The sequence below is a fragment of the Vigna umbellata genome, chromosome 2, assembly GCF_029865625.1.
Source record: "Vigna umbellata cultivar VRB3 chromosome 2, Vumbellata_1.0, whole genome shotgun sequence".
In the NCBI taxonomy this organism is placed as follows: Eukaryota; Viridiplantae; Streptophyta; class Magnoliopsida; order Fabales; family Fabaceae; genus Vigna; species Vigna umbellata.
The window spans coordinates 29236275-29249777 of NC_142166.1; the positions used below are offsets into that span (position 1 = coordinate 29236275).

The window sequence follows — 13503 nt, forward strand, 5'->3', positions numbered from 1 at the left end:
GCATTCGGTCAGTCGGATCCACAAGCGTTCGCCCATTCGACTAACATGATGCTCGCCCATTGGTCCTCAATGACGTTCAGCGTCTTGGTCTCAATCGTTCGACCAACAATTGTCATTGACGTTCGGAAAATCAGCATGAAGGGTTTCAGCATTCATTCTGACGGTCGTTCAACCTAAAGCGTTCGGCACTTCGCTCACCATTGACGTTCGGTCTCTACCGCTCGACCATACATCTACACGAGCACTCAAGCCTTGGGCCATTCGACCCCATTGATGATCAGCCAGTCGGACTCAATAACGTTCGTCCGCTTGCCTCAATTGTTCAGCTGTAGGTCTCAATGACGTTCAGCCGCCTGGCCTCCACCCTTTCGCCTCAGTCGTTCGACGATTTGCACCTCAAGTATTCCAGCATTCGTTTTCACGAACGCTCGACCTCCCTGACGTTCAACTCGACCTCTACAGCTCGATCATCTATCGGCACGCACGCTCCACCATACGATCCTATTGACGTTCGACCGCCAGGTTTACAACGCTCCATATTTTTACATATATATTATATATCTTGTGCAGGTCGCAGTAGACGATCAACCGAAAACCGAGCGCTCAAACAGGAGGTCGTTCGGACTCAAAGGAATTTGCCCAAGAACACTATCTCTGGTCGTTGTTCGCCCAAGAACACCCAGAACATCAACCGCTCGACAATCCATGTCCACGAGCGTTCTACGGGATACACTCCCGCTGGTAGATGTTCGCCCTAGAACACCCAGACCATCAAACCTAGGGAACCATCCCCTAACCTAGCTTATGTTCGCCCAAGAACATCAAGTTTTTAAACATTCTATCGTTCGACATCGAAAGCGTTCGTCATTTGGTTTCATCTGCACGATCATCAAGGTCAACGAACGTTCACAAAGTTGGTCGTTCAGCCTCAACGCTCGACCATCAAGGTCAACGAACGTTCACAAAGTCGTTCGTTCAGCCTCAACGCTCGACAATCAAATGTCAACAAACGTTCACAAAGTTGGTCGTTCAGCCTCAACGCTCGACCATCAAATGTCAACGAACGTTCACAAAGTTGGTCGTTCAGCCTCAACGCTCGACCATCAAGGTCAACGAACGTTCACAAAGTCGTTCGTTCAGCCTCAACGCTCGACAATCAAACGTCAACGAACGTTCACAAAGTTGGTCGTTCAGCCTCAACGCTCGACCATCAAGGTCAACGAACGTTCACAAAGTCGTTCGTTCAGCCTCAACGCTCGACCATCAAATGTCAACGAACGTTCACAAAGTTGGTCGCTCAGCCTCAACGCTCGACCATCAAGGTCAACGAACGTTCACAAAGTCGTTCGTTCAGCCTCAACGCTCGACAATCAAACGTCAACGAACGTTCACAAAGTTGGTCGTTCAGCCTCAACGCTCGACCATCAAGGTCAACGAACGTTCACAAAGTCGTTCGTTCAGCCTCAACGCTCGACAATCAAATTTCAACGAACGTTCACAAAGTTGGTCGTTCAGCCTCAACGCTCGACCATCAATGTCAACAACCAGTTTTCAGACCTCAATCAATGTCATTTTATCAAGGCCTCCCCTTGGTAATTTGTCTTATTCGTATGATGAGTAGAAATCTGCAAGGGAATAAAGATGTAACATTCCTCAGTAGGCATTAGCAACAGGTAGAAAATACTACAATATTGTCTCATGGAAAAATCAATATTATATAGTTGGAGAAAATGAAACCATATAATGTTCGAATTAAATAGGAGTATTGCGAACAACTAATAGTAACAATTGTCCTCTAATGACCATGTCATGAGTATAACACAAATGACTCAATCTAACGGTATATTGTCCAACAAAAATGGAGTATAACATCTATCGCAGGCATGCACAGGTCAAACCAAAATCCCCACTTGATTCGATCTTCACTGATCTGGTAAGACTGACCATAATTAAATGAACAAAGACCGAACGCTCACAATCAGAATTAAACCATAACTGAACCCTCAAGATACAAACCTAAGAATACCAACTTAAACGAACGACTACAATCACTAATTTATCAAAACGAACGCTCAGGATCACTTCCTGAAACTAACACTTTATGATGAACGCTTAAAATCAGTATTACCACAAAACTGAACGCTTATAATTTCTCATACAGAACCCAGACCGAACGCTAAATATCACTTTCGGAGGATACCAATTGAAAGACGAACGCCTACGACCACTATTTCACAAAGACCGAAAGCTCAAGATTGAAGCCTATGAATTTAAGACCGAACGCATACAATTAGTAGTACAAAGAGACCAAAACTCAAATTAACCACTATTAAATTGAACACCACTGGGACGAACGTTTTGGGTATGGATCGAATACCTAGAGAACTATGTCGAATACCTAAGGTACTGAACGATCGTTTAGAATCCTGACCGAACGATCAACACTTAATCCAGTACCATATGAACACTTTAACCGAACAGTATTAAATCAAGCCTGTGCGAACGGTACTAAAGCCAATTGTAACCGAACGGTACTAAATATCAACCGAACGTTAAACTCACTATGAAGGACGAACCCGAACGCTCGTCGAACACAAGACCGAACGCTCTACAGATTTTGGCCGACCACTGTTTAGTCGAGCCATTTGGACGAACGTCCCATTTTGACCAAAATTGGACGTACGCGCGTTTCTGCAGAATTCTGCAGAATCGCACCAGAGTTTCCAGAAACGCAGAAACCCCATTTTTCATCCCCAAATTCCCAGATTTGCATCAAATATGTTAGAGTGGCAGCTTATCAGAGAAGAGAGGAAGATATTTTGGAAAAGCGGAACCGAGAGAGATAGGCAATGAAAACAGAGATGCAAAAGATTTAGAGAAAACGATTAATTTTCTTATTGAAGTCAGCAGTATATATGTACAAAAAGTAAACTGTCTAATGACAGTTAAATCAGTTGTGTTCTAGATTTACATTCCTAACACTCCCTCTTAAATCTAAATCACTAAGAGACCTAATTCCAAGTGATCTTCTAAGCTTTTCAAATCTATTCTGTCGTAGGGCTTTCGTGAATATATCAGCTTCCTGTTCATCCGTGTTGCAGTAGATCAGTTCCAGTTTTCCTTCGCTGACCCGTTCTCTGAGATAGTGAAATTTTGTTTCGATGTGCTTGCTCCGTCCATGAGATATTGGGTTTTTGGCTAGATTAATAGCTGATTTGTTGTCTATCCTTTAGCATGTTGGTCCGTGATGCTTGATCTTTAGCTCTTGCAAAATGGCTTCTATCCAAGTGCATTGACAGGCAGTCTCTGCTGCTGAGATGTATTCGGCTTCACACGATGAGAGTGCCACGACTGTCTGCTTCTTAGAACACCATGAGATGGGGGCTCCCATAAGCTTGAACAAATACCCGTAAGTACTCTTCCTGTCTACAAGATCACCGCTCCAGTCCGCGTCACACCATGCCTCCAAGATGTTGGTAGTGCTATCAATTTTTCTGGAAAAGTAAATTCCGTAGTCTAAGGTACCTTTCAAGTATCGAAGGATGTGTTTTGCAGCTGTCATGTGCGATTGTCTGGGATCATGCATGTAACGGCTGATGAGACCCACACCAAAGCTTATGTCTGGCCTGCTGTTACAGATGTAGCGGAGTGTCCCGACTATCTGTCTGTATAGCGTTGCATCTACTTTGCTTTCATCCTGCTGCAGTGAGAGCTTCATGTTGGCAATAACTGGAACTGATGCGATGTTGCAGTCTTTTAACTTGAACCTCTCCAAGAGTTTCGAGAATATATTTCTTTTGATTCATATGTACTCCCTCTTTGGTTTGTATAAACTCCAATCCAAGGAAGTATCCCAAGAAGCCAAGGTCTGTCATCTCCAGATCATTCTTCATCATAACTTTGAATTTTTCAATCTCTTGCACTGAGCTTCCAGTGACCAGTAGGTCGTCCACGTACAGACATATGAGCAAGGTACCTAGCTGATCACAGAACTTGACATATATTCCATATTCAACAATACATCTTTGAAATCCATACCTGGTGAGCAACGAGTCAATATGCTTGTTCCATGCTCGTGGTGCCTGACGAAGACCATAGAGAGCTTTGTTAAGTTTATAAACCTTCAGTTCATTGTCCTTCTTGATGAAACCAGGCGGTTGACATACGTAGACTTCTTCTTCGAGAGTCCCATTAAGAAATGCTGATTTGACATCCATCTGGCTGATACTCCAATTATTTGAATTGGCAATAGCTACCACGATCCTCACCGTTTCCAATCTTGCAACAGGGGCGTACACATCAGTGAAATCGATCCCAGGTTGTTGCAGAAATCCTTTAGCAACTAGTCTAGCTTTTAACTTTGCCACACTCCCATCGGGTTTGTACTTAGTTTTGAATATCCACTTCACCTCTACGGCTTTCTTGTAGGCAGGTAAGTCCATCAACGTCCATGTTTTATTCTTCTCGATAGCTGAAATCTCCTCAATCATAGCATCCTTCCAATTATCATCTTTGATAGCTTTCTCCCATGCTATGGTTTCAGTACCTACAAGTAAAGCATAATGCAATATATCACCTGTGTCTGTAATGTCACTGTCTCGGAATAGCTCATGATCTGCCAGTCTTGTCGATGGGAAACGCGTTCTTTTTGACCGCCTATTATTTACATCCTCTGTATTAACTGTCGGAGTGTCTTTATCATAGTTTCTCTCCTTAAACAACGTAGTAATCATAGTACTAGGTGAATTATCTGGGGTAGTCTCACATGTGTTCCACTTGAACACATTAGATTCATCAACAATCACTCCCTACTTATCACAATTTTTGATTTCACTGGATCATAGAGTCTATATGCTCCAGTTGGATGATAACCAACAAAAACGAAAGTTTCGCTTCTATCGTCCAATTTCTTTCTCAATTCAATTGGGACATGCTTATAACAGACTGATCCAAAAATCTTCAGGTGTCGCACGTCAGGTTTGTTTCCAGACCACGCTTCTTCCGGTGTGCTAGTTGGCAAAGCTTTGGTTGGGCTCCTATTCAGTAGGTATGCTGCAGTTGAAACTGCTTCTCCCCACAGATGATGCGGAAGACCCCTTCCTTTGATCATACATCTGACCATATCAAGAAGCATGCGATTCCTCCTCTCAGCCAATCCATTATGTTGAGGAGTGTAGGGGGCTGTGACTTCGTGTATAATCCCTTTTTCAGTACAGAATTTCGACATTTCTCCTGAGTTGAATTCACCTCCTCCATCAGTGCGGAGAATTTTGATCTGCTTGCCCGATTGCCTCTCGGCCATGGAGCAAAAATTAACAAAGTAAGTGTAAGTTTCACCTTTTCCTTTTAACAGATAAACCCAAATTTTTCTAGAAAGCTCATCCACAAAAAGTAGGAAGTATCTGTTACCTCCCAGAGACGACACGTCGAATGGTCCACATACATCAGCATGCACCACTTCTAGCAGCTGTCTTGCTCTCTTGTAGGCACGTTTCTTGAATACTGATCTTGTTTGCTTTCCTATGGTGCAACTTTCACAAACTTTCTTAGGTGCCTCAATCGTACAGATTCCACTCACAAGCTTCTTTTCTTTAGCTTCTAAAGTTTAGATGCCCGTAACGATAATGCCACAGCCAATTTCCTTCAACACTTGTTGCTTTCATGCATTGTATCTCCGCTGTATTCAGATCTACACGAAACGTGCGATTGCTGGCAATAGGAGCTTTGAGTATCATTCGTTGCTTTTCGTCGAACACTTTGATGTGCCCTTGTTCCATTTTCATGGTGTATCCTTTCTCGTGTAACTGACCAAGACTCGGGAGGTTGCTTCTCATGGTGGGTACGTAAAGAACATTATGCATGTATACTGGCCTTCCATCTTTGCGCGCAATCAATACCTTTCCCGTGCCTTCAGCTCTTATGGTACTATTATCAGCGAACCGTATTATGCTTTTAACACTAGTATCAAGATCGATCAGCCAATTTCGATTTCCTGTCATGTGGTTGGAACACCCTGTATCCAAATACCACGATGATCCCTCATTTGCATGGCTCGTCTTCCCAGCAAGAGACACGTATTCTCTTTCTGCAGCATTCTTTGTGCAGTTGTCTTCAACTTCGCTTGTCTCAAGTACTTGTTTTCTTTGACTAATCAGATTCTCATCAGTATTTCTTCCTTGCGTTGTAACAGTCATTAGCACTACGTGATCAGAATCTGATTCTTGTTCGTCTTTCACTAGATTAGCTTCGTCATTCTTCTCTTTCTTGGTGTTTTCATTATGCCAGCATACAGACGAATAATGGCCAAATTTACTACATGTGAAACATTGCACGTTTCTTTTGTCGACATTTCTTCTGCCACCTCTTCCTCTGAAGTTTCCTTCCTTTTGATCATAGTTAACGTCATCTTTGTTCTGATCTTGGTTATTAGCGGACCTTCCTCCGTTTGTTTCGGCTCCACGACCACCTCGCATTCTGCCTCTTCCTCTACCAAATCCACGACCCTTTTGTATTTTGGCTTGTAATGCTTGGCTGATCTGTGTTGCATCTTGTTCTGCGGCTTTCCTTTCTAGCAGTCTCTGTTCGTGAGCTTCAAGTGAGTTTTGCAACTCCTCGACTTTCATTTTCTCCAAATCTCTACTTTCTACAATCGCCACAACAATGTGGTCATACTGGGGCGTTAACGTACGCAAGATCTTATGAACTATCTTCTTGTCCTTGACAACTTTGTCGCATGCACGCATTGCGTTGACAATTACTTGGATCCTGCCGATGTACCCTTGAATGGTTTCTTGTTCCCCCATGTTCAGGAGCTCATACTGCCGCCGTAGTGACTGTAGCTTAATCTCCTTTATATTTCCAGCAGTTCCGTACCCATCTTGTAAGATCTCCCATGTTTCTTTGGCCGTTGTCGCCTTTGACACCTTTTGGAATATCGCCGTCGAGATGCATTGATGCAAGATCATGCGTGCTTTGCAGTCTAATTTTCTGTTCTCTTTATACGCTTTCTTTTCTTCATCTGTAGCATTCTTTGCAGGATCTTTAAACCCATCTTTGACAATTTCATCGATCTCATGGAAGCCCAATATAGCATCCATCTTTACGCACCAATCTTCGAAATTCTTTCCGTCGAATACCGGTAGGTTACTTTGGATCATCCCTGCCATACTTCAGCGTAAAATCTATTTTGCTGCAGAGTTTCTTTACTTGACTACTCCTCCCAGATTCGAAACCTGTAAGCTCTGATACCACTGTTAGAGTGGCAGCTTATCAGAGAAGAGAGGAAGATATTTTGGAAAAGCGGAACCGAGAGAGATAGGCAATGAAAACAGAGATGCAAAAGATTTAGAGAAAACGATTAATTTTCTTATTGAAGTCAGCAGTATATATGTACAAAAAGTAAACTGTCTAATGACAGTTAAATCAGTTGTGATTCTAGATTTACATTCCTAACAAAATACAGTATATTTCAATCAATCAAACAAAATACAGTATGTAATCCTGTTTCACTCAATCATGTCATGCCAACTACCATTCACAACTTTGAAAAGACTCTAAATGACAGTGCTTGACTCAAGGCTTCTCTAAATCAATAGGTCTTTAATTGGCTTGTAATGTTCATGGAATGAAATGGAAAAACAGAAAAGAATGGGAACTGAAATGAGTAGAGAAATGTGAAGAAAAAGGGATAAAACTAGAACTCAGAACATACTATTTTTCTCAGACTTTGGCCAGATGATTTTTTCTTTCTTTTTCTCTGGTTCTCTTTCTATTTCATTCATTTCAGGTCTCTTTTTCAATTTCTTTTTCTGATTTTTCTCATTTCCAAACCTGTTTCTTTCTTTTTCAACCAAACCAGATTTTTTTTCAACACATTTTTTTTTCTTTTTCACTTCTGGCCTCACTCTTTTTCATGCACTCACCAAGTTCTAGACTTCTCCCTACATCTCACAAGTCTCTAAGGAATGATTGGTTGGGGGAAATGGCTTGAAATGGATGAAAAGCAAAGAAAAAAAAAACTAAAGCTCAATATAAGGTGCAATGGTAAGGAATGAAATGGATAAGCTAAACTGGAAAAATGAAGGATGCCTAGATCACATTTAAAGTTACCAAGAGCGAGCACATCACAAAGAATCAATGCAAAATCAGAATGACAATTAAACATGCATGTTATCACACAAGAAAGACAAAAACTGGCCCAAAATCTCTCAAGGGTTTAAAATTTGTTAAAACTGACTTGCTACTCATCCTATGTAAAAATTACTGAATTGAAATGAACTAAAGACTGTAAAAATTAATGCTAGAACTACTTCTGCCCAAATCCAAAGCTAAGTCTACTCTTGACAATTCTAATCTAAGGAAATAAAGCTAAAATTTGAATGACATCACCAAAGAATGAAGATAAGCATAAAACAGAATCTAAAAGAATAGAAACAAAGGTTAGAGAAATAAAAGGAACCTGGAATCAGTCCTAAACTACCTAATATATTGACAGAAGATAAACCTAAACTATTCCTATAAGCTACCTGACATATGCAATATAACCAGAATAGAGAATTGACAAAAAGAAAGCTAAACAGATTCAGAAAAATTTCAAAAACAGTAGCAGAAAGAAAATAGAACCAAATTATGAAAAGAATCCTAATTAAAACTTGAAGCAAAGCATGAAAATAAAATGAAGAATAGAAACTAATGAAGAACTAAAACAGAGCAAGAAACTAGCATAAGGAAAACAAAATAATAGAAATAAGCCAAGAAAAGGGACCTAAAATAAGTTCTAAAACAGATTAAAAAACAGCAAAAGAACCTAAGCTAAAACAACATAAACCAGAAAATGAATGAACTTTAAAAGACCTGAGAACTATTATCAACAAAACTAACAACTAAACTAAAACAGATCAGTAACAAGAGTAAGTATTTACAGACTAAAGAAAGAATAGTAAACTACTCTAGGGATTTATAAACCAAACCAGACCTAAACTAAGAGAAAAACAGTTCAGAAAAAAATACCCCTATTTTATTGCTAAAACAGATACTAAACACATCTATCAAAGTAAAAGCAAAAATTTTAACTACAACCCCTCACCCCCACACTTAAGAGGCACATTGCCCTCAATGTGTGAGTGAGTAAGGTTTTCTAATCAACAAAAACATACTCAGATCAAACAGCAACAGATATGTACAAGAATAGAAACTGAAAAACACAAAAAAAACAGCAATTGAACAAGAACAGAAACAAGACTTAAAAGTAAAACTACAAAACTAAAGAGGCAAAGAACTTATTCAGATTGGCCACAAATCAAAGTTAATTCTTTTTATTTTTATGAAAAACAACATATTATCTACCCTACTATTTATTATGCTACTTAAAGCTATGTAAACTACTATAAAAGACCTATAACTACTATTTAAAGGAAGGGACAAGAAAGAGCTTATTGGATTTTCTCCATTGTCAGCCAAGATGTGCATTAGCTCCTTCCCAGCTCTCTGCTTTAGCATCATCAGTTCTCCATTCAATGCTTTCAGCTGCAGCAACCAGATCTCCTCATGCCTTTGCTGTTGATTTTGCAAATTCCAGGCTCTTTGAGCATCATTTATACCTTCTCTTGCATTCATGACCACTTCCTTTGTGTCTGCAGCTTCCTTTGGATGAGTGGCAATATTAGTAATGTCAGCTGCAACAGCAAAATCAAAGTCAATGTTCATCAGTGAATCATCAAACATTTCAGCTTTGTTAAAACTGAAATCAAGATCATTCTCATGAAGAACCAATGCATCAAAGGTGGGAAAAATATTATCAGTGCAAACAGTAGGGGTATGGATACATTCAATCTCAAATGGTGCTCTAAGAACCTTAGAATCAATAACTACTGCAGTGTTAACAACAGGCTCTAAAGGATCTATGCATAGGCAATCAAATGAGCTAAACTGCAAAGGAAACTCAGATAAGACAACTAGAATTTCAAGGTTAAACAACACCTGTGTTGGCTCTTCCTTAGTAATAACAACAAAATCCATAGTGAACTCAACACAGTCCATAAAGTTATCCTCAAAATTGTTGTCCAGACCAATGCACACATCATAAAAATCATCAGAAATATCAATATGTTCTACAACGCAAATTTCATCCAGCTTTTCAGTACAATCAGGTATAACAGCAAGAATATCTGGCAAGGTTTTCTCATCCATAAGATTATCAAAGCTAGTTTGTACCTCACCTAAACAGACAGGAAGCTCAAATTTAAAATCAACCTGTACTGGCTCCTCAAAAATGACCTCACTAGCATCTATCAAATCAGCAGCTAAATGAACACCTATTGTGAAGCTATCATCAACTGGAATAATGTCAAAACCAGTGCATAACTCTGAAACAGCATAAGGCATGTCAATATTTTCAATGGAACAGGCTGAATCTAAAATATGACTGTGTGCAGGCATAACAGGAACATAATCTGGAGCAGGTTCTATGGGTTCAACTTTAAACAGATCCAAAGCATTAAATTCATATTGAACCTTAGAGAATTCTATGGGAATGCTAAGTTCAGAATAAACCTGTGTTCTCTGATCACTAGCTACCTCATCAAGGTCATTTCCATCCAGCTTGAACATAATGATCTCTTCCTTGGCGCCTGCAAAATAGTTAGAAGCAGAACATATGGCAGAACTGATTTCTTCACAAACTTCACAACCACCCCCAAGGCATGTACAACCAGTGAGTTTTTCATTACTCAGTTCTAAAGAGTTTAAGAACCCAGCAAACTCAAGTTCAAGTTCTAATCCTAAATCAGTACAGGCATTTTCAAAATCAGTCATATCAACTTTCACATCATCAAAAACTACATATCTATCATCATGAGCACCTGATTCATCATCAAGAAGTGCATTTAAATCTGTGCAATCATAAAAAACACTAGATGCAGGTATATGAACTCTATCAATGTTAAATACTGAATTTGTGATATTAGAATGATCAAAGCAAGGACTAAAATCAACAACCTCTACAGGCACATCAAGCATTTGATCAAACGTAGTCAAATCAATTTTAGGATCACATACATCAGCATAAAAGTCCATTTCATAGTACTGAAGCACCAAAACATGGTTGGCAGCTTCCCTCATTTTTTTCAAATACTCTTTGGACTTTCTGAAATCAATTTGTACTTCAAGCTCAGCAGGTTCAATTTTAAAATCAGAGTTCAAATCAACAATACAATCAATTTCAGAATGAGGTTCAGTACTCTCATCACCAACATAAAGTTCATATACAGATTCAGAATCAACAGATGCATTCATACAATCACCACTCATCAGAGAATTGGAACTATCATTAACAGAAATTAAAACAGAATCTGAATCAGTGAAAGAAGGATTAGCGTATACAATTACAGAGGTGGTTGGACACTTAATCACTTGAAACTCTGGGGTAGCAGCTACCATCAGTGGTGCTTCATTGGTTGCTGCCTCTTTCTCCTTTTCAACTCTCCCAGTCAACTTGTTGACTACAGCTACTAACTCAGCCACTTGATTGGTTAGTCCTTGAAGTTCATACGCTGGAATCCCCTGTTGCCACTGATCACAGAATTGTGGCTGCCATGGCTGTTCTGAATGAATTTCCTCTTGCTCTGGTGCATCATAATGGAAAAAAGATGGCTGCCATGGCTGTTCCGACAGGAAATTCTCCTGCTCTGGTTCAGCATATTGGTCCCAGTATACGTGTGGCAGCTGCTGCTGCACTTGCAAGGGTGGTTGCTCATGATATGGTTGAAAACAATGTGGTGGTTGCTGCTGGAAAGCTTGATTGGCTGGCTGCATAAAAACCTCAGGAATAGGCTCATAAAACATGTCAAATCTTGGTGGTTGAGCATTATAAGGAAATGAGAAATTACCATATGCAGAGGAGTGATCCATGCTTAACAATTGCTCACAAGATAAAAACCAATCAGACCAATAAAGCCTCTATCACAGAATTCAACAAAAGAATTGAAAGAAAAGAAAATCTATACAAGCTATATTCACAATTTCTACTCTGCAGAACAGATCCTAATATACAAAAATGAAAACAAAACAAACAGATCCTAAACTAAAAAGGAACATATATGAACACAAAACAGAAATAAAATCAAGAAAACAAGCCTAAACAAGACTAACCTAACACTCTAAGACTTAACTCGCCGAGTCCCCGGCAACGGCGCCATTTGTTAAACTGATTTTTGTCGCCTAAAATCAGAACAAAATCTGGTCCCCACTAATGTAGCATAGGGCAACCAGAATATCAATCCTAGGACTCAACAAAATTAAGTTTTAAAATGTAGAGTTAAGTCTTGTATTTATTTACTAATTATTTACTTACTAACTACTACTAAACAGGTGGGGACATTTAAAATGAAAACACAGAAATTAAAAAATTAAGAAAAGCGAAACTATAATCTATTTTAAAATAAAAGAAGGAAGAAAATAAAGAAATAAAACCTAAGCTAAAGTGATGAAGAGATTAAACCTATTTATATCCAAAACAAAACCTATATACTAAAACTGGAACAAAATCAGAAATAAAACCAAATTGAAAAGAACTTAAAACTCAAGATTGAAAAGCATCATATCAACAAGAATGTAAAGGCTGAAACAGAAGTAAAGCAGATCATAAATTCTAAAATACTCAAAGTAAACAACTGGAACATCAAAACTCAAACTGAACTTCAACTATCACTATCAAAAGCAAAGACAGAATTGATTTCATAGGTGAATGTACATTGATATGAATAAAAGAGTGCTTAGAGTTCTCAAGAAGACATCATGATAATGTGAATCCCAATCCAGGGTATTCTAGTTCATATTTCAGAACTTTAATTTGACTCTTTCCACTCATTTTTCCAATCAAGGTTCATTAGCCTATTCATCAATCTAAAATTCACAAACAAATTCAAGAAACACAAATTTGAATCAATTTTTATGCATTGGACTTTTCTCTGTCTCGAGAAGACATCTCGATGAAAAATGCTCACTATGGAGACATTTAATTCCGAAAGAAATCATAAAATTGCAGAGAATCAGAATCCAAATCATTTTCTCAAAACATAACAATGGCAGAAATCAAGAACACAGAACAATCTCAACACAAACGAGAATACGAAATAGAACTTTATTAATATGAAAAGAAGATTACAACTATACCGGAAGTCACCAATATTCTCGCGACTGTCACTCTCGCAATTGTCTCAGCGAAATCCAGAAACAAGAACAATATCTCTACTCTAAGAAAAGCGTAAAAACCCTAATCTACAGAGCGTCTGAAAATGTATCTCAAAAGTATATGAAGAAGTGTTCTCTATATCTCCCTATTTACATGGTGAAGGCCCTTTATATAGGGTCAAAAACGAAAAGAGAAAAGGAAGGGGGAAAAGAAAAATGGGAGAGGGGAAACCTTGCTATGACGCTTCGAGCTTCACCTTGATCCAACGGTCTCCAAAAGCTTTGCTCTTCAAACCCTCCGATCCACTTAAGCTT

The 13503-nt window shown here is 39.1% G+C and overlaps 1 protein-coding gene across 2 annotated transcripts; it reads right to left on the reverse strand.

Moving 5' to 3' along the window:
• Positions 1 to 9248: 9248 nt before the first annotated feature.
• LOC148203750 (uncharacterized) lies at positions 9249 to 13482 on the reverse strand. Of its 2 annotated transcripts, none has more exons than XM_088106535.1 (2): positions 10248 to 13482; positions 9249 to 9707 (listed from the first exon to the last, which is right to left on the reverse strand). In XM_088106535.1, the coding sequence occupies exons 1-2, from the start codon at positions 11905 to 11907 to the stop codon at positions 9283 to 9285; spliced, it is 2085 nt and encodes a 694-aa protein (XP_087962661.1). In that variant the 5' UTR covers positions 11908 to 13482; the 3' UTR covers positions 9249 to 9282. The 2 variants fall into 2 exon arrangements, with proteins under 2 accessions (XP_087962661.1, XP_087962660.1); XM_088106534.1 differs by having other exon boundaries at positions 9249 to 9674; positions 10218 to 13482.
• Positions 13483 to 13503: the final 21 nt, after the last annotated feature.